Genomic DNA, 23,766 nt, shown 5'->3' on the forward strand with positions numbered 1-23,766 from the left:
AACACGAAATACATCATTTCTCAGGGAAATGACACTGAAGAGTCAGGTACAATTTCCACACTTAAAAAAAAAAAAAAAAGGGCATTAAAGGGCACACCAGAGTCCAGATCCAGAAACCTATAGGTAAATTAAAAATGGACCAAAAATTCAAGGAGTTGAATGACTGAGGAGTATTTTAGGCTACGGAGGGCAGGCCAAGTAGGTCCAGCTCCATTGTACATGGTTCGGTTATTGGGCAGGTTACAGCAATCAAACAGGCCCGTGTCAACCTTACCGGCCGGTAACAAAATCTTAAAGCATCTGATTTTAACAATAAGAAATTAATAAAATAGACACAAATAAGTGGAACTTGACAGCAGAAAGTTGCTATAAAAAGTTTTACATACTAAAGAGACTATTAAAATATAAAAAGGTGAAAAAAAACAAACAGTTCATCCACAGACCCACTCACATAAACAAAATTTATATTTTGATTTATTTTCTTCCATTTTTTCCCTATTTCATAATTTTTAAATATTTTAAACATAATTATAAATGTATAGCACAAATAATTTTGTATGTTTCTTTTTACATCTAATGTACCAAACATTCAGTTTACTTAAATGAAGGTTACGATGGACATTTAAGATACACTGCCTGTCATTATCATTAGATAATGTTGTAAAGTATGTCTTTTTTTAAATAAAGCTTTTCTGTATTTAGGATTACTTCCTTAGAACATTCCCATAACGGAATCAATAGATCAAAGGGGTAGAAATCTTTTAAGGCTCATGATTCATATTGCCAAACTGTCTTCCAAAAGCACTGAAAAAAAATCTGCATTTTATCTAGTTCACACATCAAACATTCCAAGGGAGAGTCAATGAGCTAAGGAATATTGTAAAGAACATTTAAATACTGACTGACTTACGTTCGAACTTTATGCCGACCGATAATGAATGAAACCTTTCGGCTCCATGGGTTCACAAAGCTGGACCAACTGGAATCCAGTAGGATGTAATCTCCATTCTGAGTGCAAAATCTAATGGGTGAATGTTCAAAGGGAGGCTGGCCTGCATACTTCAAGACTAAACAAAACAAGGCAAAAACAGAAAAACCAGATTTAATTACAAAAATGTCTTTTTTTAGGCATTCGTTGGTAAATTTTTTAGTAAGTCAAAAAAGGAAAAAAGATTGCTCTTGCAGCTTCAATATGTCACGTGCTAATTAAAAGGCTACGCGCTAATGATCAGTACGAGACACGAGATAAAAAACAAGAACCGACCAATGACAACAAATGCTCTGCCCACAAGGAGGTGGGTCTTTACCTTTCTGGTGCACGGCCACCATCAGAGCTCGGTCTTCTGGGTGCAGGTAGGTGAGGATGGATGTTCCCATCAGGTCCTGAGGGAGGTAACCCAGCAGAGGCACAGCTCTGGGACAGACACACAAACACATCATTGTAAGCGGAAGAGTCAAGACTGAAAACCCCTCTTACTGGAGGTACTGTGTCACACTCATCCAGTCAGTTTTGAAATGCATACTTTAAAACATTTTTTTACTTAACTTTAAATATGAAGAAAACTTTATGCCAAAAAAGGTCCATTCTAGCTTTTACAAAAGCAAAGCATTACAAACTAAATGCCTACAAAGCGGAAGTGGTTACATGGTGTACAAAATGTCCTTCACCAGACCTGTTGCATCAAACTCACTCAGGCAATTTGTTAAAACACAGATTCACAGGCTCACCGCAAACTTACTACATAAGAACACTGGGGTAAGACCAAGAATCTGTATTCTTAACAAGTTTCTCAGAGGATTCTGAAGCTTGGGTATGTTCGGGAACCACTGACTCACTTAGTGGCACATTCTGTTGCCATTTAAAAAGTCTCCAGAGATCACAGCCTAACAAGAAAAAATGCTTTTGATGCTAAAGGAATAAAGCAGGTATGGTTAGTTACATAAAAACAACCAATGCCCTCTAACTGCAGTACCAAACAGAGAGAAGACTGGTACAGAAAGGCTCTGTCAGGGTAAAAGCTCCCAGGAGACTTACTGTAGTGACTCCAAGTATGACTTATAAAAAACGACTCCATTAAAATCACCTATGCACAAAAATTCAGAAATATTTTCTGATGCAATAAACTTAAGATTGTTTCAGAATTGTCTTTAACTAAATTTTCTTACTTTATGCAGATATTATACAAAGTGTTGACCAATTACTATTTAATCAAGACAATGATTATTAAATAAACCCATTTTCAGATGTTAAGATTTTCTTAAATGAAAATTAATACCTATCTTAACTGTTCCAGGTTTTTGACATTTTTCAATTACATTTATATGTGGCATGCATGGCGTATTGTTTTCCAGATTTTCAGATTTCATAAATAAGTAAAATTTTAAAATAAATGTGGGGGAAAATGCGGAATACTGATGTGGGGTTGCCACTGTTTATTTTTCCAAATAAAGATATTAAACAATTACCCAACATTTACTATCCACTATCACTATCCTTTAAATAAGAAAGACTATTTTAACACCAAAAAAAGTAGGAAGGGTAGAAGTTCAAAATAACTATCCTTTACATAAAATAAATTAAATTTTATCCAAATAAATCTGTCTTCATATTCTTTGTTTTTTTCTTCTTCCTCTACTCCCCCTGCCTCCCTCCCACTTCAGACTAATAAAAATTTATCAAAACTAGTTTGGGAACCAGTCGTTCAGCTTCCAGAAACAACACTGGAACAGGCGCTGAGACACTAGGGTCTCCGTCCCAGTTTGAGTAAAATTACACACCACTGAAATTCCTGGCCAATGAGTCCACAGCTCATTGTCCTCTTCTGTAAAGTGGAACAATAATTTCTGACCCAGCCACACAAGCAGACTGTTGTGAAATCAAAGAGGATAACTTGGAAATCGCTCTTAGAAGTATAACATGCATGACATCATTCATATTAAAAATTAAGACAACACAAACAAATTTCAATTAACTGTAATAAAACCAAATAGGCAAACGGATAGATGTCAGTTATATAATGTAGAGAGGGAAGTAAACATAATGCAAACTTCTTTATATTTTTATTTATTTTCATAAACAAATTTCAGGAATTAAAGAAGTATTTACCTTTCATCTACTTCAAGAAAAATACACCCTGTGGTGTGTGTGTGGTAAATATTCTTTTATCCACTGGAATTCGAGGAGCTATGAAAAACAGACAGACCCATTTAAAGGCAAATAACTAATTAATTTTTCCCTTAACATATAAAAAAGGGAATAAAATCTCTATATTAAGTGGCAGAAATTTCACTTTGAGGTCGGAATGACCTTACATTACATTACATTATATACTACATTTTGATTAGGTCAAAATGTGACATCTACTACTTGGTTAAAGGGGGAAATCTTAGGTTTGTTACTAGAATAAAAATAACAACAACAACAACATAGGACTGTACAACACAGTGAACCCCAACATAAACTACTATTCCGTTAATAGTACAATAATAACATTCTTTTATCAATGGTAACAAATGTACCACACTAATGCACTAATGCAAGGTGTTAACAATAGGGGGAGTATATGGGGACTCTGTAATTTCTGCATGATCTGTCAACCTACAACTTCTCTAATTTAAAAAATCATATTGAAAAATGTGATGGCTACTGAAGTTAGTTTTCAACAGAAGGAGAAAAGCGCACAATTTTCAATAATGGATAGAACATCTAGACAGAAGCTCATTAAGGCAACAGAAGACTGGGACAATCTATAAACCTACTTGACCTAGCAGACACACATGGAACACTTCACCCAACAACCCAGAACACACACTCCTCTAAGTGCTCAGGACCATTCTCCAGGATGGACCATGTATCAGGTCACAAAACAAGTCTCAATAAATTTAAAAAGACTGAAATCATGCAAAGTATCTTCTCCAACCACCAAGGAATGAATCAAGAAATCAGAGAGAGAGAAATAATTGAAAAAAAATTTTTTAATGTGGAAATTAAACAATACACTCTTTTAAAAACCAATGGGTAAAAGAATAAATTACAAGAGAAATTAGGAAATATCTTGAGGCAAATGAGAATGAAAATACATCATATACCAAAACATATGGGATGCAGCAAAAGCAGTGTTTTGAGGGAAATTTATAGCTTTAACTTCTTACACTGAAAAAGAAGATCTCAAATCAGAGACCTAACCTCACAAACGGAGGGTGGTCTAGGAAAAGAAGAGCAAACTAAACCCAAAGTGAACAGAATGAAGGAAATAACAAAGATAAGAGTGGAGATAAATGAAATAGAGAATTAAAAAAAACAAACAAACAATAAATAGTATCAACCAAACCAAAGGATGGTTCTTTGAAAAGATCAATAAAACAGACAAACCATGAGCTACAGTGACATAGAAAAAAAGAGAGAAGATGCAAATAACTAAAATAAAAAATGAAAGGGGGGACATTATTACTGACCCTTCAGAAATAAAAAGGATAAAAAAGAATACTATGAACTGTAAGCCAAAGAATTAGATAAAGTAGATGAAATGCACAAATTCCTAGACACATGCTAACTACCTAAACTGATCAAGAATAAACACAAAACCTCAATGAAACAGTAATAAGAGATTGAATTAATAATCAAAAACTTCTCAACAAAGAAAAGTCCAGGACCAGGTGGCTTCACCAAACATTCAAAGAATTATTAACATCAATCCTTCTGAAACTCTTCCAAAAAACTGAAGAGGAGGGAGACTTCCTAATTCATTCTATGAGGTCAACATTACCCTAATACCAAAACCAGATAAAGATATCACAAGAAAAGAAAACTACAAACCAACTTCCCTTATGAGTATAGATGCAAAAATTCTCAACAAAATACCAACCAAAATCCAACTGCACATTAAAAGGATTATAAATTATGATCAAGTGGAATGCAAAGGTGGTTTAACGTAAGAAAATCAATGTACTACATTAAATAGAATGAAAGAAATGAAAGAAAAAAAACATGATCATCCCAATTGATACAGAAATGGTGTGTGACCTCATTCAGCACCCCACTTTTGAAAAAAACACTCAGAAAACTGGGAATACTGAAGAACTTCCTGAACATGATAAAGGGCATATATGAAAAACCCACAACTAATACCATACTCGACAGTGAAAGACTAAAAGCTTTCCCCCTAAGATCCAAAACAAGACAAGGATGCCCACTGTCAACACTGTTATTCAACATTGTGCTGGAAGTTCTAGCCAGGGCAATTAGGCAAGAAAAAGAAAGAAAAGGCATCCAAATTGGAAAGAAGATGTAAAACCATACCTAATCACAGATGACATGTCCTATATGGATAGAAAATTCCAAAGAATATACAAGAAATTCCCAGAGTTCATAACCTGGCAATTACATTTCTAGATATATACTCAAAAGAATTGAAAGCAGGGACTATAAGAGATATTTGCATACTAACCTCAGTAGCAGCATTAGCATAATAGCCAAAAGGTGGAGGCAACCCAAGTGTCCAGGAATGGATAAACATAATGTGGTATATACATACAATGGAATACAAAGCCATAAAAAGGAATCACATTTTGACATATACTACTATATGGGTGAATCTTAAAGATATCAGGCTGAGTGTAAGAAGTCAAACACAAAAGGTCAGATATTGCATGATTACACTTACATGAAATAGCTGTAACAGGCAAATTAATAGAGACAGAAGTAGACTACAGGTTATTGGGTGAGGTGGAGCGGAGAATGGGGAGCTAACGCATAAAGCGTGCAGGATTTCTATTTGTGGTGATGGGAAAGTTCCATAAAGGATGGTGGTAGCATAATACTGTGAATGTAATTAATGCCACTGAATTGTACTCTTCTGAGTGGTTAAGATGGGAAAGTTCAAGTTGTGTACGTGTTGCCATGATTGGAAAAAAAAAAAACAGAGAATGACAACTAAACACAATATGTGATCCTGGAATGGATCTAATAACAGAGAGGGGAAAAGGCCAAACAGACATTACTGGGACATATGTGGGGGAAAAAAAAAAAAAAAAAAAAAAGGAATGTGAGACTAAGCTTCACATCAATGTTAAATTTCTTGAACTTGGTAACTGTCCTTCAGGTAGTTACTTAAATGAATATCTTTGTTCTCCGGAAAAGTATATAGAGGTATCAAGTGCTCAAAGAGCATGACATATACAACATGCTCTCAAATGATTTAAAAATAGATGCAGACAGACCAGAGAGATGGATGGATAGAATGATATGGCAAATGTAGAAAATTTGAAAAGTTGATGGATCTGTGTATCTGGGTGGGGGTATGTTGGAACTGTCTTATAAGTCTGCACTTATTTCAAAATAAAAAGTTCATTAAAAAAAAGTCTGTGCCACCCAGGGAAGTGAATCTCCCTGGCAACGTGGAATATGACTCCCGGGGAGGAATGTAGACCCGGCATCGTGGGATGGAGAACATCTTCTTGACCAAAAGGGGGATGTGAAAGGAAATGAAATAAGCTTCAGTGGCAGAGAGATTCCAAAACGAGCCGAGAGATCACTCTGGTGGGCACTCTTACGCACACTTTAGACAACCTTTTTTAGGTTCTAAAGAATTGGGGTAGCTGGTGGTGGATACCTGAAACTATTAAACTACAACCCAGAACCCATGAATCTCGAAGACAGTTGTATAAAAATGTAGCTTATGAGGGGTGACAGTGGGATTGGGAATGCCATAAGGACCAAACTCCACTTTGTCTAGTTTATGGATCGATGTGTAGAAAAGTAGGGGAAGCAAACAAACAGACAAAGGTACCTAGTGTTCTTTTTTACTTCAATTGCTCTTTTTCACTCTAATTATTATTCTTGTTATTTTTGTGTGTGTGCTAATGAAGGTGTCAGGGATTGATTTAGGTGATGAATGTACAACTATGTAATGGTACTGTAAACAATCGAAAGTACAATTTGTTTTGTATGACTGCGTGGTATGTGAATACATCTCAATAAAATGATGATTAAAAAAAAAAATAAAAAAAAAAAATAAAAAATAAAAAAAAAAAAAAAAAAAAAAAAAGTCTGTGCATACTGAATTTAGACTTCTCATCACAAAGCTGAAGTAACTTAAAGTTGAAGGTTAGTCACATTTACTGATTGTATATACCTAAATAAATAAAAAGGGTTGAAATACGGCTGAGTACTATATGGACATTTTTGTTTTCTATAATAAAATTGGTACAGCCAGTTCTGCCACAATGCTTGTCTTGAAAATGCAAATCTGTCTCAAAGTGACTGATACATTGAGGAGCAATTTGAGAATAAGGAGGCCATGTGTGCTTATGCATGATTAGGTTTGCAAGAAACAGTGAGTGCAGACAGCAACCAGCTAACGCACTGACGAGGAACGTACAAATGAGCACTCGCACACACACACCTACACACACACACAGCCCTCACAAATCTACCCACTACTCCGGTTCACCGGGAATGATGAGCCAACCTGTCCACACCTAGTATTACGAGCTTCCCTCTGACTTCAGATCACCCTCCTTCTGCCACTTCCAAGAACTCACAAGCTGCAATCCTCTGAGCACCCCATTCCCCAAGCAAACTTCAGGTCTTTTCCAAGGGAAGGTGCCCTATTTATTATAGTGTTCGAGTGTTTCTTAGTCATTTAATATGTGCAAAAGTGTGCTACCATTTTTATTAGGTTTCTCTGTTTTTAACGTGTCACTGGTGAAGCTTTTGACCGTGTGCCCCTAAATCCATTTCTCCCATAAGCATGGTAGTTTTTACTGTGTGGTTTTTGCCCAGGGCAGTGATTATGACGGAAGCAGCTATTAAATGGGAACTGAGACGTGGATCCTGACTGCTCACATGAGAGATCTCTGCTCTGCCCACCCTGCTAACCCTGAGCCTTTGGGCAGTTTTGTTGCTTTCTCTACACCCCAGGTAGAACAGAAAGGATACATGTGAGCATGTGTCACATTGTAGCAGAATAAAAAATAAAATGCAGTGCTACAATTAGAAGATATGAACTATCCTTTTTACTCAGAGAATCACAAAACATTTTATAAACAAATTCACTCCTGTGACCTCTACGTGAAACAATGTCAATACCCTTACTTCACCCAACACAACAGGAGTGCTGCCAGTATGAGAAGGATGGAGGGCTGTCTGGCTGCAGGGTCCCACGCTGGGACCACCAGACCAGGCTGCCCCTGCAGGAGACAGGCTTGAAGGGCTGAGGGCCCAAATTCAAAGGCTCAAGCGTGTCTTCTGGTTCCAAGGCTGTGGTAAGCAGGCTTTCCCATTTTCCCATCTGATGAGCTGACACTTCTGCATTTTCATAAAAAAGCAGATCACCTCAGTTTACCTTCATAACCAGAGTGAATCTTCTCCACCAGTGTGAGACAGCAGGGCTCGGGCTCTGGGTGTACAGAGCCATGGACGTGGATCAAGTAAGGGATGATCCGGAAGGGGTGGTAGTACTTCCCCTGGTCTCTGTCTTCACCTCTGCTTAAGAAGTAAAAACGATTAGCATAGGTCCTGCTGCATCAATCAGCCCACTGCAGCAACGCTGGAAAAATGGTTTTATTCTGGCAATTTCTGAGAAACATATCCAACTCTAAAATATTTAAATGTGTTTGCTTCCAAAAGGGCAATGGTACTTTAAATTTTCCTCAACACCCACAAGCAATGACTCCTCTGTGACCCAACAACCCAAAGAAGAAGAGATTTATGGAGAATGGGCACTGACTACTGCAATGGTGAAAACGGATCAGTCATTCCATGACCCTGTGCCTGACCTCCGGGCCCAGGAGACCAGCTGGCTCTCCTTCCGCTGAGCAGGGGACAGGCACAACTGTGCACCTCACCTCACATGTCTAAATCAAGGGCCACATACCAGAAAGCCGCATCCCTTCTCCTCTAGCCCCTGTGGCCAACCCCCCACAGCCCTTTCCAAGAGCCATCTCTGTCCCGCACATTCAGCGCCCCGTGGGGGTGCCGGCCAAGCAGGACACACACAGCTGGCGTCCACCCCTGGCCCTGGCCGCCCATTGCTCCAGCTGCCCAGGGGACGCTCCTTCGTGGACAAGCTACTATCCCCTTAAGGTTGAAGTGTCCAAAACTGAACTCAGGCTCCCCTGCTTCCAGACCTGGCCTCACCGCCACAGAGAGGCTGGCTCCCGGGGCAAACACAGGGCTCTCAGCCGGCGAAGCTGTCATCTCTGGCTTCGCCCAGCGGCACCCCGTTTCACTTTCTCTTCACTCCTCAGACTCCAGCATCTCTTCTGACTTCACACCCCACATCTAATCCGTTAATAGATTCTGGTGACCCTCCCTTCAAAAAACAGCCAGCACATCCAAGTCACTTCTAAACGTTAACACCATTTTCCACCAGAAGAAACGAGAACTTCGTGGAGAAGTGACTGGCCCTAAGTTGGCGGCAGGAAACGTCTAAGCAGAGACTTATGCCTGAACCAGAGGAAGCTGCTGAAGACCCTAGGGCTTCTCTCACAGAGAAGGGGAGCCCTAAGGGGGTTCCTACTGGCCAAAGATGGAACAATTTGAGCATTAAAAAGATTAAAGAGAATCTTATTTTTTAGAATTACCTTCTGAAATAATGACGGATGAAATGGTATGACAACAGATTTGCTTCAAATTATTGGAGGTGAAGATGAAATGAGATTGAAAGCTGGCTGATAAGTGCACATGGGTTCATTATACTATGTTCTCTACTTCTGTGTTATGTTTGAAAATTGCAAAGTAAAAGGTTTGAAAAATAGGTGATGAACCTGAACAAAAAGTTTCATTCCAAAGTAAAAATCTTTATGATGGTCTAGAAAGCACTTGGCGATTGGACCCTGACTGCTTCATCTTCAGACACTCTGACTCTTGTTCACGCTCTCTGGCCATGCTGGCTTCTGGCTCTTCCTCCCAGAGGCCAGAAAGGCTCCTACCTCCAGGCCACTGCACTTGCTGTTCCCTCTTTCTGAACACTGTTCCCTCAGACACAAACCTGCGTGGCTCCCTCACCTCCTTCAGGTCTCTGATCGCCCTGCACAGCAGCCCCCCACAGGCCAGAACGCCCCTCCCTGTTTTACTGTTCTGTGCAGAACCGCACACCAGCTGGCACACTAGTTACTACACTGTGCATTTAGAAACTTATCTGTCTCCCCAGAGAATGGGCGGTCCACATTTGATGTCCAGCACCTATGACAGTGCCTGGCTCAGAGAACACGCCTAAAGGTATCTATGGGCATAACAAACACAGCAGCACTTCCTATGGCCAGGGAGCCTCACAATGGGGAATGGGACTGAATGAACCGGCACAGCCCCCACCCCCTCGCCGGTCTTCAGGCTGAGCCTCCACACCAGCGGGTCCCCCCAAACCCACGGAACCCTGACTAACCCATCACAAGGATCTCTCTCCTCTCTCAATATCTAGAGGACTTGGTAACTTCAACACCAATGTTGGCAATCACACTGCACGTAAATATCTTTCTTTGTATTTTGAAAGCAACATTCACATTCTACAGTTAACTTGGAAGAGAAAAAAAATTGCTAGTAATTCTACCCTAAAATCAACTACTATTAAAAATTTTGGTCTATTTTCTTCTAGTTCAATGTTTCTGAACCTTTCAACCCCTTCTCTCATAAATATAAATATCCTGCCTTCCTTTACGATTATTAAAAATTTCAAAAATTAATTTAAAATGTGACTTAAAAAAGCAAGCAAAAACAAAAGAGAAAAAATAATGGTCATCTTTTAGAAGTGTCCTTAACACCCAGTCTTGTGTTCTGTTGCTCTATTACCTAACTTTCACGTTTCCTCTCCTCAATCAAAACACAAAGCTCTTATGTTCTGCGAGAACTATGTCTTGTCTTTTGTACCCACAACAGAACCTAGAATCAAAGTAAGTGCTAAATAAATCAGAGCATGACACACACACACCCTCCCCCCTTGCCGTTTCCGGCCACCACGAGTCCCCAGACTTACCGCATCCTGCAGAAAAAGGACTTCACTGGCGCGTACTCATACTGGGAAGCTGCTAGAAACAAAGACGAGGCATCAGTCACCCTTCCTGGAGAAGTCCTGTGCCACAGCTTGTCCTCACGTCACCAAACAAGTAATGAGCTTTTTTTTTTTTAAGATAGAAGCACTCCTGGTTTTAAAACAGAATTTCTCTCTCCCATGCTGAGGCTTAGTCACACTCCACTTCCCCAGAGTCTTCTGCATTATAACAGGAACCCTCACAGAAGGTGGTGCGGGCTTCTGATTTATAGCTTTCCCCTATTACTTCCTACCATCTTTTCCATATTTATGTAACTTCTCATATTTGTTATTTAAAATACCAATCAATAATCTTTTGACCCAACTGTGATTTTGGTGGTAATATCCTATTCCACCGCAACAGTCTGGGTATTGCCCAATAAATGGGAATTGAAAGTATTTCCAGCTTCCGCTATGACATAAATTTCTTTGATTTTTTTTTCTTTCCCTTTAAATTCTTTCCCCATAAACTCCCCAAAGCTGAATTCCTAGGATAAAAGATACAGTTGTTTCATGACTTTTGTTATGTATTGGCGAACTAATCTCCAGAAATATCAGACCGACTTACAGTGTTACTGGTAATACTCTGTTTTCTCACAAGCCAATTTGCGATTGGTTTGCATCGACTGTACTAATTTTTGCTAGTTTACTGGTATGAGACAGCAATTCAGAATTATTCAAATTTCTCTCTCTCTAGTTATTAGGGTCCTGAGCCTTTTTCTAATTGTTTCTTGCCTATCTGGGTTTCCTCTCGTTAGAGCTCTCTGAATGTATCTTTTGGGCATTTTGTTAATTGGAGAGAAAAGTCCCCAGTTATGGGAAGCAGAAACATAAAGCAACTACAGCATAAGCAACAAGAATCCTAAAGAATTAAAATAGTGAATGTAGTCCAGGTCTTCCAGGGAAAGATCACCGAGAAATGAAAAAATGGCCTTTTGAATGCTTGAGGAAAACATACACGATTTTCAAAAACATCCCAGTTTAAAAGAAAATGCACCAATGATCAAATTATCATAATTCATAAAACTACAAAAGTTACAGTACCAAAACCCTGGAACCAGAAGATAGTTCTTACAGTGTGTCTGTGAAAAATAAATGGAAGAACTTCGGAAAGTAAGCACAAGGAATCAATTATTCAGTAAAGGCCTAGATGGGCTCATGAAGAACTTACGGAAAGACAAGGACTTCCCAGAGACGTTCTTCATATTTAAGATGATTTTATGGAAGGGAATCACACCTGGTGCTACTTCAAGCACACACCTCTGTTTAAGGTTTTCCTACTCTGAAACCAGCACCCACGGGCGGCCTCGGGGTCCAGACACCCCCACACTTCGGGACTCTGTGTTCAATGGTGAGGGGAACAGGCCTGTCACTCACCAGCAGTGTGACCCCAAGTGAGAGACTGAACTTGGGGCTCAGGGGCATGGCTGACCAAAGGCTGCGGCTGCTGCCCCTCGGCCTCCGGCATGTCACGCTGACCCCAGGCTTCCCATGGGCTGCTCCCGGCCGGTGCCTGTGCATCGTGGGGGCTGAGGCAAGGCCACAGCGTGGGGAACACAGGAGTCCCTGATGGATGGCTTTGGCTGCCCGGCCAAACTGCTCCTGGACCAGGGCTGCGGTCCAAGACCCATCCTACCCATTCCTCCTTCCCTCCCCTCTTCCTTCCCCAGAGAGGGCTGCCCGGGTCTGAAGGCTCTTCCCATCTTCTACCCTCCCCACCAGTAAACCTCTCGCACATCTGAACCACCTTGGCATTTGCTTCTTTGCGGACCCCAACGAACACAGATGCTTTATCTGTAAAACAGGGTAAAACAGTTCCTACACCTCACCAGTTATGGTGAAGATTAAGCTAGTTAGTCCATGTGAAACAGTAAGATGAGTCCCTGGCAAATAGTAACCGTTCAGTAAGATCTTCATGTTTGTAGAAAGTTCCAGCGCCTTCCCAATCATTAGCTTGTTTGACTCTCATAGCAACCCTGTGTTAGGCTGGTTATTCACGTTTTACAAAGAGAAGCTAAATGGTTTCCCAGGTTAGCAAAGGTACAGAACTCAATGTCCACGCAGACCTTTAAAATTCCTAGGTTAAAATTCTTTGCACATAGAAAATACCACAGCTCTACTGAAATGTTAACTTGCTAACACCATTCTCACGTTTCCTCAGGCACCAGAACTCCGACTGCATTTACCAGGAGACTTGCAGGCTGGTGACACCGCGGGCTAACCTGTGTGATCTCAAGCCCAGACGTGGACCTGCACGCACTTCAGCAACGTGCGAATCCCTACTGTGTTTTGGGAGTGGGGCCCGAAGAGACAGTGGTCAGATCCTTTTGAGAGGCCTGTACAACAAACTCCAGTTGAAGCGACGGCCGAGCAGAGAGCTCCCCGGGGCCCTCAATGTGCTACACACTCGAAGGAAGGGACGGTACTGGACAGGAGGGGACGGGCAGGCACACGGCCCGGGCGGCATGAGCTCACCAGCTGTCCTCGACTGGGGCTTGGGTCCCTGAGGTTTACAGGCAAAACTACAATATGAGAAATAAACTAGGTGGGCAGCACATTGTTACGGAGTAAATAAATTCTGACGTGCAAAAGGTAACAATTTCAGGGCATATTGAGTTTTTACAGGGGAAAGCAAATACCAGAGTAATGATGAGTAATTAGCAAAGATTAAGAAGACTAAAAAGACAACACAAAGACTACTGAGGCAATGCTGAGGAAAAAATACCCAGGGGAGAGGTGAAAGAGCTGGCAGACGATGTCATGCGTCGCCCGTGCTCACAGCTGTATCCCATCTAGAAAAGTCCCTGGTCCACAGTGACTGTTGAATAAATGCGTATGGGATGAATAAATGACTAAGCAAAAGCAGAGGAACAAATATGGACAGGACAGTTACAGAATGAGAGAATGTGTTCAGAAAGAAAAATGAGATCAGTATTTTTGAATGATGAGAAAAGGAGGGATAAAGAAAAGTGAACAAGGGTGACGTTAAGCATGTTTTCTAAAAACTTACATAAATATATGCAAAAAATATCAGGCAAAGGCCTATAATTGGAAAAAGAAGCTATACAAATATTCTTCACTGGACCAAGTACTGGATTTAAAAATTAGGAAAAAGGGCTTGGAATCAAAGAGATGGCTAACAGCAAAGAATAGAAAATAAAGGATGATTGTAGAGAAGGACTGTCACACACAAAAACACTGAGCAGACAACCCCAGTTCAGAAAATCAATGTAACTTTTAGGAGAAAAAGTAACAAGATTCATGAACTTTTAAGGGCAAGAAAAACTGGAAAAAGGCCATAACCATCAGAACTTTATCTCTGAAGTGAAATCTATTATACAAAGAAATACTGACATCAATATAACAAGAAAAACATTTATTTTATTAACTTAAAAGAAAACAGATTTTACATTGATTAATATACAGTATGTGCTGGTAACCAAAATAGTAACCAAACCATTTTTATGATGTACAATCTATGATGTCAAACTTGACAAAGCACACTTATTGGATCTTCGTGTTATAAGAAGCTTTAAAATGCTTCTTTAGCTACATTTTGAGTCTTTAATAAATAAGGAAAACCATACTGTTTACGTGTTCTAAACAATGCATTCATTTCTCGGTTCTACCTCTGGAAGAATGAAACCGATCTGTCTGAGGCAAGACAAACATGAGAATACTGGATCCATTACCTTTCTGGGTCCAGTTGTTCCAGAAGGGAAGCTGAGCGTGGGCAGTGTGTGAGAAGAACACCCTCATATCCTGAGGAGCCAGCAGGTCGACAAAATGAGAGGACTCCAAGAGATCTTGTTTACAACTCAGGATCGAAGTAGCCTGTTCAGAAATGTGCACTAACCTTCCAGACAGAAATGAAAAAACTGCCACAAAGGTATCCTATGAGAAAAATTTAAAATAAATTCAAATATGGAAATACTTACTAGCAATATTCACTGAAAGGTAACTTTCTTTTAGAAAATCCACCATGAATAATAGTTTTTTAAAACACACATGTACACTGCAATGGCAACGAAACTCCCCAGATACTTTTCTCCAACATACTTCTTAAGTGTAATCAAAAGTTTGCATTTTACCTTCTAAATGTTTGATCCCTATGCCAAAAAAATAGACTAGCTCATTCCATACCGACTTAACACACGTGTCGTATGCACTGCTGGCTGCTCCTTTGCAAGGTGTACCTCACACCTGGAGGGACCATCTTCCCCTCACCAGTGTGTATTCTAGAATTCAAGACCAAGCTCAAGGTCAGACTTCTTCAAGAAGCTACCCTTGACAAACTCATTTCATGAGACTCACTTCTCTACATCAGACATAAATGCAATTTATTTATAATCAGCCACTGTATATGCTTGCTAACGATGACATGTGCTTTACTCCTAAGATCTTAAAGGGTAAATGTTTTCTTAAACTTATTTAAAAATCTCCATAGTACCCACTCCTGTGCTGTGCACACACCACTTAGTAAACAAGCACGAATTTAACTCTACGGAGATCTCACGGTCCAACAGTAAAAAATCTGTAAGTCACAACAACACTGACATCTAAACATTAAATTAAGTATCCTCCCATTACAGCAACAAAACACAAGGCTTGATAATTCTGTGAACACGAAGAGAGTCAACAAAGATATAACATCTCTTCCAAAATTTTATTAAAAACGATAGCATCTCAACTCACCTGTTCTATAAAATCCAGTTGTTACAACTTGAAGTAGTAGGTATTGGAACTAAGAATGATATAAATAGAAATTAATTCTGAGATTAGGATATGATGCAGGAAATTACTCTGCAGTGTGTGGTTTTGTTTTACTTTTATTTGTTTTCCCCTCTTACTTTGAGAAAACTCGGGGATGCTAAGGAGACAGAAGCACCTCAAAAAAGTAAATCAAACTACTGCTTGATATGCTGCTTCCTGTTTTGACATTTTCTCTGGCAAGGGCAGGAGAAGACATAGTACTTCTTTAGCAGTTTTCTCCTATGGTTCACCTCTTATTGTGGTCAATGAACTTTGTAGTCCTTATTTCTAAAAATCTGTATCAAGAGAACACCCTTAGGAAATTCACCCAGGTGGATACAGCAAAATTTTTGATTTCTTACTGTGTTTTTGGAAGTGTGTTCTGAAGCAACAGTGGCCAGCTCCTCAAGACTGTACATGGTCCAATCTGCTTGAGGTGCTCCATTCTGACTGAGAATCGGGAAAAACTCACTGCTTGCTAAGAAACACAGGAAAATAAACAGGTAGTCCAGTGACAACAGTATCTTTCGGAAATCATTTATCACCATTGAACTGGCTTCTATTTTAGGATGAGGAAACCTCCATGTGTTTTCCTCAAAACCACATCATTTTTTCATTTCAACTAAAATACTAATAGTTACGCAAACTTAGGATGGAGTTTTCTCAAATAATGCCTTATGAATTTTGCATTTTCTAGATCACAAGGAACAAGATACAATGAAACTGAAACCCAAAATTCCAAACACATGCATATAATTTTTACATTACTACAGTATTCAGGAACTATATAGGATATATGATGCCACAGGAAATTATGCTAAATAGAATATGTACTTTATAAAATCCCTCCAGAATAAAAGCCAGCGAAAAACGAAAAAGTATTTACGATTGCTCATTTTTAACTTAGCAACTTTGATATATCAAGACTGTATTTAAATTGGGGTAGCTGGTGGTGGATATCTGAAACTATCAAACTACAACCCAGAAACCATGAATCTCGAAGACAATTGTATAAAAATGTAGCTTATGAGGGGTGACAATGGGATTGGGAAAGCCATAAGGACCACACTCCCCTTTGTCCAGTTTATGGATGGATAAATAGAAAAACAGGGGAAGGAAACAAACAAACAACAAACAAAGGCACCCAGTGTTCTTTTTTACTTTAATTGCTCTTTTTCACTTTAATTATTATTCTTGTTATTTTTGTGTGTGTGCTAATGAAGATGTCAGGGATTGATTTTGGTGATGAATGTACAACTATGTAATGGTAGTGTGAACAATCGAATGTACAATGTGTTTTGTATGACTGCATCGTATGTGAATATATCTCAATAAAATAAATATTAAAAAAAAAAGACTATTTAAAAATATGTGCAGGGAAAAGCAAATTGTATTTAGTCATATGCATTTTTCCCCTAACATCTACAGAAAACAATGTTCCTTTAAGAGGTTTATCTTCAAAATGTGCTTATGCTAAACTCTCATCTCTTGCAACAAATCAGCAAATCATTGCATATTTATGCAACTATTAAGCAAATGAGGTTCTGCTGGTCTTCCTAATTTGGAAAATTAGGAAACTAATAAAATCAGTGATTTGTTCATCTTACAGAAAGTGCCATAAATAGCTCAAAATATTTTCGTGAGCTGCACTTCCAACTTTTCTGGCTCACATTTATGAGTAAAAGTGTGTTTGCACCACAATATTTTCCCTCTTGCTAGTTTACCTTGCACACTGTTTACACAGCGAAGGGCATACGTGAGGGCATCTAGAGTGCTTGGTTTACTGTGCCTCTCTGAAGGGAAGTATTTTTTCATTTCCTGGACTACCATCATGAGTTCTTCAGAAACTCTGTTTCGATCTTGCTGCTCCTGCTCACTGTAAGATTAAAAAAATAAAATCACATTTCCAGTCACAACAGCCGACCACATGCCAGGCAATCTTCCAAGTGCTTGCCATGTATCAACTCCTTTAGTTCACAAATTTATTACCTCTATTTTTATGGGTAGGGAAACTGAGGCGAAGAAATTGGTGGCAAACATTTCTCACTCTTTCTCTCACTCCCACTTCAACCCAACTTACTTGATCACTTTTTAACCACTTCTGCTTCTCTTTCGTAATTTTTTTTCCAATTCCCCGGGTCTTCTAAGTCATTTGAGTCTCCCCCTGAACTTTCCCCTCGGCTTAAAAACGGAAGGATAAAATAAAAATTACCCCCTTTTCCCTTTACCACTCCCGTGAAGAACAATGAACGCGGCAGATCGTCAAGGGGGAAATCCGAGGCTCACCTGCCGCCGCTGCCCACGCGGCCCCCGGGCAGCTGGCACCGCGGGCTCCACGTCGGCCCCGAGCCGGCCCCGGAGCCCCGGGGCTCCCCGCCGGGCGTCTCGAGGCCTGCACGGCGCTCCATCTTTGGCTTGCTGGCCCCAATTCCGTCGCCTGCTTCTTTATTTTGGAATCGACGGGAGCAACTTATTTCTCGTCGTGGTCCCTGCCATCGCGCTGGAGAGGACGGGTCGTCACCATCTGTGTTCACCCGGAGGCGCTCGTCTCTCCGGTATCTGCAGCAGTCCCCGGGCTCTTCCCCTCGCAGGCGGTGCAGCCTGCGGGCAGGAGACAAAAGGTGACAAGTGTCAAAGGAAGCGCTCGGCGCCGGGCTGCAAAGGAGCGTTCCAGGCAACTCTCCTCCCGCGCGTTTCGGAAAGTCACCGCGCGCCGGGAACCGGGGCCAGGAAGGACGGCCCAGCCCGGCGGCACCCAGTGCACGGCCCGCCGCCGTCCGCCCCGGAGCCCGGCCGAGAAGCGGGCGACCCTCGGCCCCTGCTCGCCCCTCAGCGCGCGGCTCCGAACCGGCCCCAACCCCGGCCCTCACCGGCCGCCGCATCCGCCGCCGCCGCCCAACCCCGCGCGCAGCTCGCCCAGCCCGCCCCGACCGCGGCCAGTCCCGAGGCGCGCCGCGTGCGGCCCCCCGCCGGCCACGCGCCCCTCCGCGCGCCTCGTGACCGAGCCCCGCCCCCCGGGCGCGCTATTGGCCGCCGCCGCCCACGGCGCGGGCCCTCATTGGCCCGGGGGCGGGGCCCGACGCCGGGGTGCCCAGGTTACATAACCCAAGGCGACGGAGCGAGGGCCAAGGCCCGGGTGCGCGTTACATAACGCCAGTGGGAATGGCGCTCGACCAATCCGCACAGGCTGGCGCGTAACAGGGGGCGGAGTCACCCCCAGGGGGCTCGGGCCACGACCGCGCAAGACAACCGCCCCGCCCCCTCCCCGGCGCCGGGGGAGGAGCTACAGGGGTGGCTGAGGCCAGCGCTTCAGTGATAGGATGTTGGAGCTGCCAGTCGCGAGGGCGGAGGGACCCGGGCGTTGGAAGTGGGCGGGGTCGGCGCGGCCTCCACGTGAGAAGCGAGAGGGGACGCGGGGCGGAGCGAAGCGGGGAAGGGCGGGCAGGAGGGGGAGGGGGGAGAGGAGTGGCGCCGGGAGGGACGATGAGGCGGTAGTGGGGCGTGTATGGCAATAAGACCGGGAGGGGCGAGGGGCGTGGGGGGGGTGTGGGAGGCCGGGAGGGGCGCGGGAGAGGGGCGTGGTGGGGGAGTGAGGCCCGGAGGGACGAGGGGCGTGGGGGAGGGGTGTGGATGGGTGGTGAGGCCCGGAGGGGCGGGAGGGGGAGTGAGGCCGGGGGGGGGGCGAGGGGCGGGAGTGGGAGTGAGGCCGGGGGGGGGGCGAGGGGCGTGGAGGAGCGGCGTGGGGGGGTGGTGAGGCCCGGAGGGGCGGGAGAGGGAGTGAGGCCGGGGGGGGGCGAGGGGCGGGAGGGGAGAGAGGGCGAGGGGCGTGGAGGAGCGGCGTGGGGGGGGTGGTGAGGCCCGGAGGGGCGAGAGAGGGAGTGAGGCCGGGGGGGGCGAGGGGCGTGGAGGAGGGGCGTGGGGGGGGTGAGGCCCGGAGGGGCGGAAGGGGGAGTGAGGCCGGGGGGGGGGGCGAGGGGCGGGAGGGGAGTGAGGGCGAGGGGCGTGGAGGAGGGGCGTGGGGCGGGTGAGGCCCGGAGGGGCGGGAGGGGGAATGAGGCCGGGGGGGGGGCGAGGGGCAGGAGGGGGAGTGAGGGCGAGGGGCGTGGAGGAGGGGCGGGGTGGGTAGTGAGGCCGGGGAGGGGGGCGAGGGGCGTGGGCGCCGGCCCTGGGGGGGCGAGGGGAGTAGGGGAGCCCCGGGGAGGGCCGGGCGGGCGGCACCGGGAATCCGCGGGCAGCCTCCGGAAGAAGGACCTGGAAGCGAAGGGCTCTAAGTCTCTTTCGGTGCTGCCTTCGCCTGCCTTCACCTTTTACCTGTGATTTCTTTCGTGTCCCCACTGTTGGGGTTCTCCGCGTACCGGGCCCTGGAGAGGGGCTTTCATTTGGGGCAGTTAAGGTACAGTCTCAGAAGGGTTTTCTGCCCGGCTGTGAGAAAACTGGACTTCTTTGCACCGTCCTTCTCTGAAACGGGGTGTCTTGAGGTCACCGTGGGCCTGGAGGAACCCGGCAGTATATCAAGCCCTGCTGATTTTAAGAGTTTACAGGTCTGTCACTGAGTGAGAAAAAAAGATAAAAATCAGACCAGATCTTTCAAAACGGAATTGCGACAGCGGAACTTGAACATCTCCCCGGTCTTCCTAAAGTTATAGATTTCATTTGACAACTGGAGGAAGACGAGAGTCCGTAAAAGAGGCTCCGTTCCAGAAAAGGAAGGGTGTAGAGGAAGTCCGCTCATTTTTTAGCCCTTTCCGATGTTCTCTCAACCCACCCGAAGGCGACGGTGCGGGCTGGACCCCTCCCCCGGGCCTGCTGCATGGCAAGTGGGCCCTGTTTGTGGATGAACGGAAGGAATTGTATGTAAAAGAGGAAGAGGGTGGTGACTGTTCATACCATGTATTGGAGAAAACACCTTATTTTTCCAAGCTTTCCTCTAGATGGGAACTCGGGCTTCCTCAGGCAACAAGTATCTGCTGAGCTCCCCTCTGGGCAGCGATGGGTGCAGGTCCTGGGGGCAAAGGGGGCAAGACAAAGCCCTTGCGCCTCAGGGTCCGTGTTCTACTGAGAAAGACAAACATCTGAATAGTTAAAGTAAGCTCAGAAAGTGGAAAGCGCTCTGAGGGAAGGAAAAGAAAGTGATGGGATAAAGTGAAAGCGGGGTGGGTGGAGGGTGACCCTCGGGGCTCCTCGGAGAAGGTGAGGTAGAACCGGAGTGGTCGGGGGCGCCTGCCGCGGGGGTCAGGGGGCCCCGACCTGAAGCCAGTGCGCTGCTGAGGTGCAGAAGGGCGTGGGCTTTGCCTGGAGAGCGAGGGAGAGGAGGGGATGACGTCGGAAAGCAGGTGGGTCCGGATCCCACTGGATCTTGCCATTGGCCAAAGGGATTGGGATTTTTTTTTTTTTTTTTTTTCCTAATTGCGCGACGAGCCAGTGGAGGATTTTAAGTAAGGTATGTGATCTGATTTACACATCTAAAAACTGAGTCTGGCTGTGACTTAGAAAACAAAAGGAGCAGTTAGGAGGCTGTTCATTACAAGACAGGCTGATGATAGCTGGGCTAGAGCAGTGCCGCTGACGATGGGGAGAGAGGTGGCTGGGTTAGGGCTACATTTGGGTGCACGGAGTCTTGCTGATGAATGTATGTTTCACAGAGAAGACAGCAGTCAAGGAAGACCCTGGGTCTTTGGTTTAAGTAATGCTGCATATGGTGGGTCATAGCTAAGATGGTAAGTCAGGGATGGTAAGTCTTAGGAAGGGAGAAATCGAGAGTTGTTTTCTACATGTTACGTTTGAGATGTGCCTGGCACAGACAAGTGGAGATGTCAAGTTGGCAGTTGGATTTCCGAGACTGGAACTTGAAAGAGGAAGCCAGTGATGGACATAATTTACATTTGGCAGTCGTCAGCGTGAACATGAACTGATGTCACCTAGAGAGTGCAGCTAGAGAAGAGGCCACGACCGAGGTGGAGCAGAGCGCCACGCAAGGAGAGCGGGAGGTGAGATAGAAAGCAAACCAGGAAAGCATGGGGTCGTGGAGAGAGTTGGCAACTGAACCAAATGCTAGTGAGAAAAAGGAAGACAAGGGCAGAGGCTTTACTGTTGGTTTCTCCCAATATGGTCGCCTTGGGTTACCTTGATAAAGACGTTTCAGTGGTGTGAACTGAAAAAAAGAGTAGAAAATAAGGAAGTGAGACAGTAAGTAGAGAGCGCTGTGTGGAGGGATTTTGCTGTGAAGGGGTGTAGAAAAGTATTTGTTTGCTGAAGGGATAGAGATGGGGTCAAGGGAAGGCTCTTAAAATAGGGTTGCTATTAAGTCCTGTTTGATGGGATGACTCAGTAAGGGAGAAAAGAATGATGCAGGAGAGGGAAGCCCTGACTGCAGGAGGGGAGTCCTTCCTTGGGGACTGGGATCTGGAGCTTGGCTCCAGATTATAGGTGTGACGGTGGAGTACAGGGGATTGGCATGGCCTTGGGGGTATGAAGATAATTAGGTGATTTTAAGTGCACTTAGTTTGCTATTTAATGAATCGGGGGGGGGGGGGACCACAATTGTCATCTAACATAATTATGCCATAATTGGTTTATCTAGTAACTTCCAGTTTTACAGGTTGAGTTTTTTGCTAGTATTAAAATTATCTGTTATAAATAAATATGCTTACCTTTATTTTATTTTTATTTTTTAAGATATATGCAGAAAGGTGATAGCTTCCAAAGTTCAATTTAACGAGTAGCTATAGAGCATATTTCAAAGAATGTTGTGGGTTACAATTCCACCATATCAGTTATTTCCTTCTAGCTGTTCTAATACCCTAGCATCTAAAAAAAAGTTTATATTATATAAAGATTCAGTATTCATAATCCTTTGTTAAAGCCTACCTTGTCTGTTGGTACCCCTTCCTCTCATTTAATCACTTTATTGATCTTCAGGGGTGTCCAGGCAGTGACCACTTAGGGTCTATTGTAAATAAGTATGATTACCTTTAAATGTACTAAGAACTCTGGTCAATTTTAAAGCAAACAAGCCCTACGCAAAATCAATTTTTAAAAAATAACCATACTTCCAAAAATATTTTATTAGGGATGCAAATATAAAATTATTGTGGAACAAGTGCAGCTCACTAGAAAAGACTGATGAGCCAAGGGGAATTTTCCCCTATTTGGCTGAAATTGCTCTCATGAAGGCACACTTGGTGATTGTTGGGCTGTTCACAAACATTTCTTTTGTCCTCTCTGCAGAGACTGGCAGGACTGAGGTTAGGCTTGGCCATGTGACTTGCTTTGGCCAAGGAAATGTGAGCAGAGCTGCCTGTTCTGCTTATAGGCAGAAGCTTAACAAGCTATGAAGTCCCCCATGTTCCTTTCCTCCTGCAGTGATATTCCTGACACAAATGTTTATGGGAAGCCCTTCCCTGAGGAACTGAGGGTTAGAACCTTCCTGCTGACTGGGACAGAACATGCATATTCCAGGTTACATGTCATGGCATTGAGATTGGGGATGTTTGTTACACAGCATATCCCTAGCATATCCTGACTGATAAAAAAGATAAAAAATACGACCAAATCCAGTGGACTTGTCTGGCGTGGACACTGGGTGGGTGCTGGTGCTGTTCTCCAGGACAGACTATCAGTGACAGGAGGTGCAGCATAAGACAGAAGGCAGGGGAATGTTAACTCCGTTTTGGGGCATTGGGCTTGAGAGGTCTAGGTCCAATAGGCCAGGAGTCATCAGCACATTAATGATTAAAGAAATCATGGCAATAGATAAGATTGTTCAGGGAGAGGAAGCAGAATGCAAAGAGAAGTGGGCTGAGGACCCAGCCCTAAGGAACCCTGACATGTAAGGGAGGGGCGGAGAAAGAGAGGCGCATTTTATTGTAGATACATTATTTTCCTTCCAAATCTTGAAATTCCAAAAGTTCACACATAGATGTCATCATAAACAGACCCTGAACAAAAGGATCAACTCCAAAGTTAGTTTCTTTCTGGGACACGATAT

At 43.6% G+C, this 23,766-nt stretch overlaps 1 protein-coding gene across 1 annotated transcript in view; it reads right to left on the minus strand.

Moving 5' to 3' along the window:
• Window positions 1-20,300, minus strand: part of PER3 (period circadian regulator 3) — a 70,863-nt gene extending 50,563 nt beyond the window's left edge. Inside the window, 11 exon segments of the mRNA XM_037828621.1 lie at window positions 911-1,067; window positions 1,308-1,414; window positions 3,107-3,149; window positions 3,152-3,184; window positions 8,346-8,488; window positions 10,974-11,025; window positions 14,720-14,921; window positions 16,142-16,257; window positions 17,504-17,655; window positions 18,066-18,380; window positions 20,091-20,300. Coding sequence (XP_037684549.1) covers window positions 911-1,067; window positions 1,308-1,414; window positions 3,107-3,149; window positions 3,152-3,184; window positions 8,346-8,488; window positions 10,974-11,025; window positions 14,720-14,921; window positions 16,142-16,257; window positions 17,504-17,655; window positions 18,066-18,380; window positions 20,091-20,158 — 1,388 coding nt within the window. The 5' untranslated portion in view covers window positions 20,159-20,300.
• Between the last annotated feature and the right edge of the window lie 3,466 nt (window positions 20,301-23,766).

The sequence above is a fragment of the Choloepus didactylus genome, chromosome 2 (genome assembly GCF_015220235.1).
Source record: "Choloepus didactylus isolate mChoDid1 chromosome 2, mChoDid1.pri, whole genome shotgun sequence".
Lineage (NCBI taxonomy): Eukaryota > Metazoa > Chordata > Mammalia > Pilosa > Megalonychidae > Choloepus > Choloepus didactylus.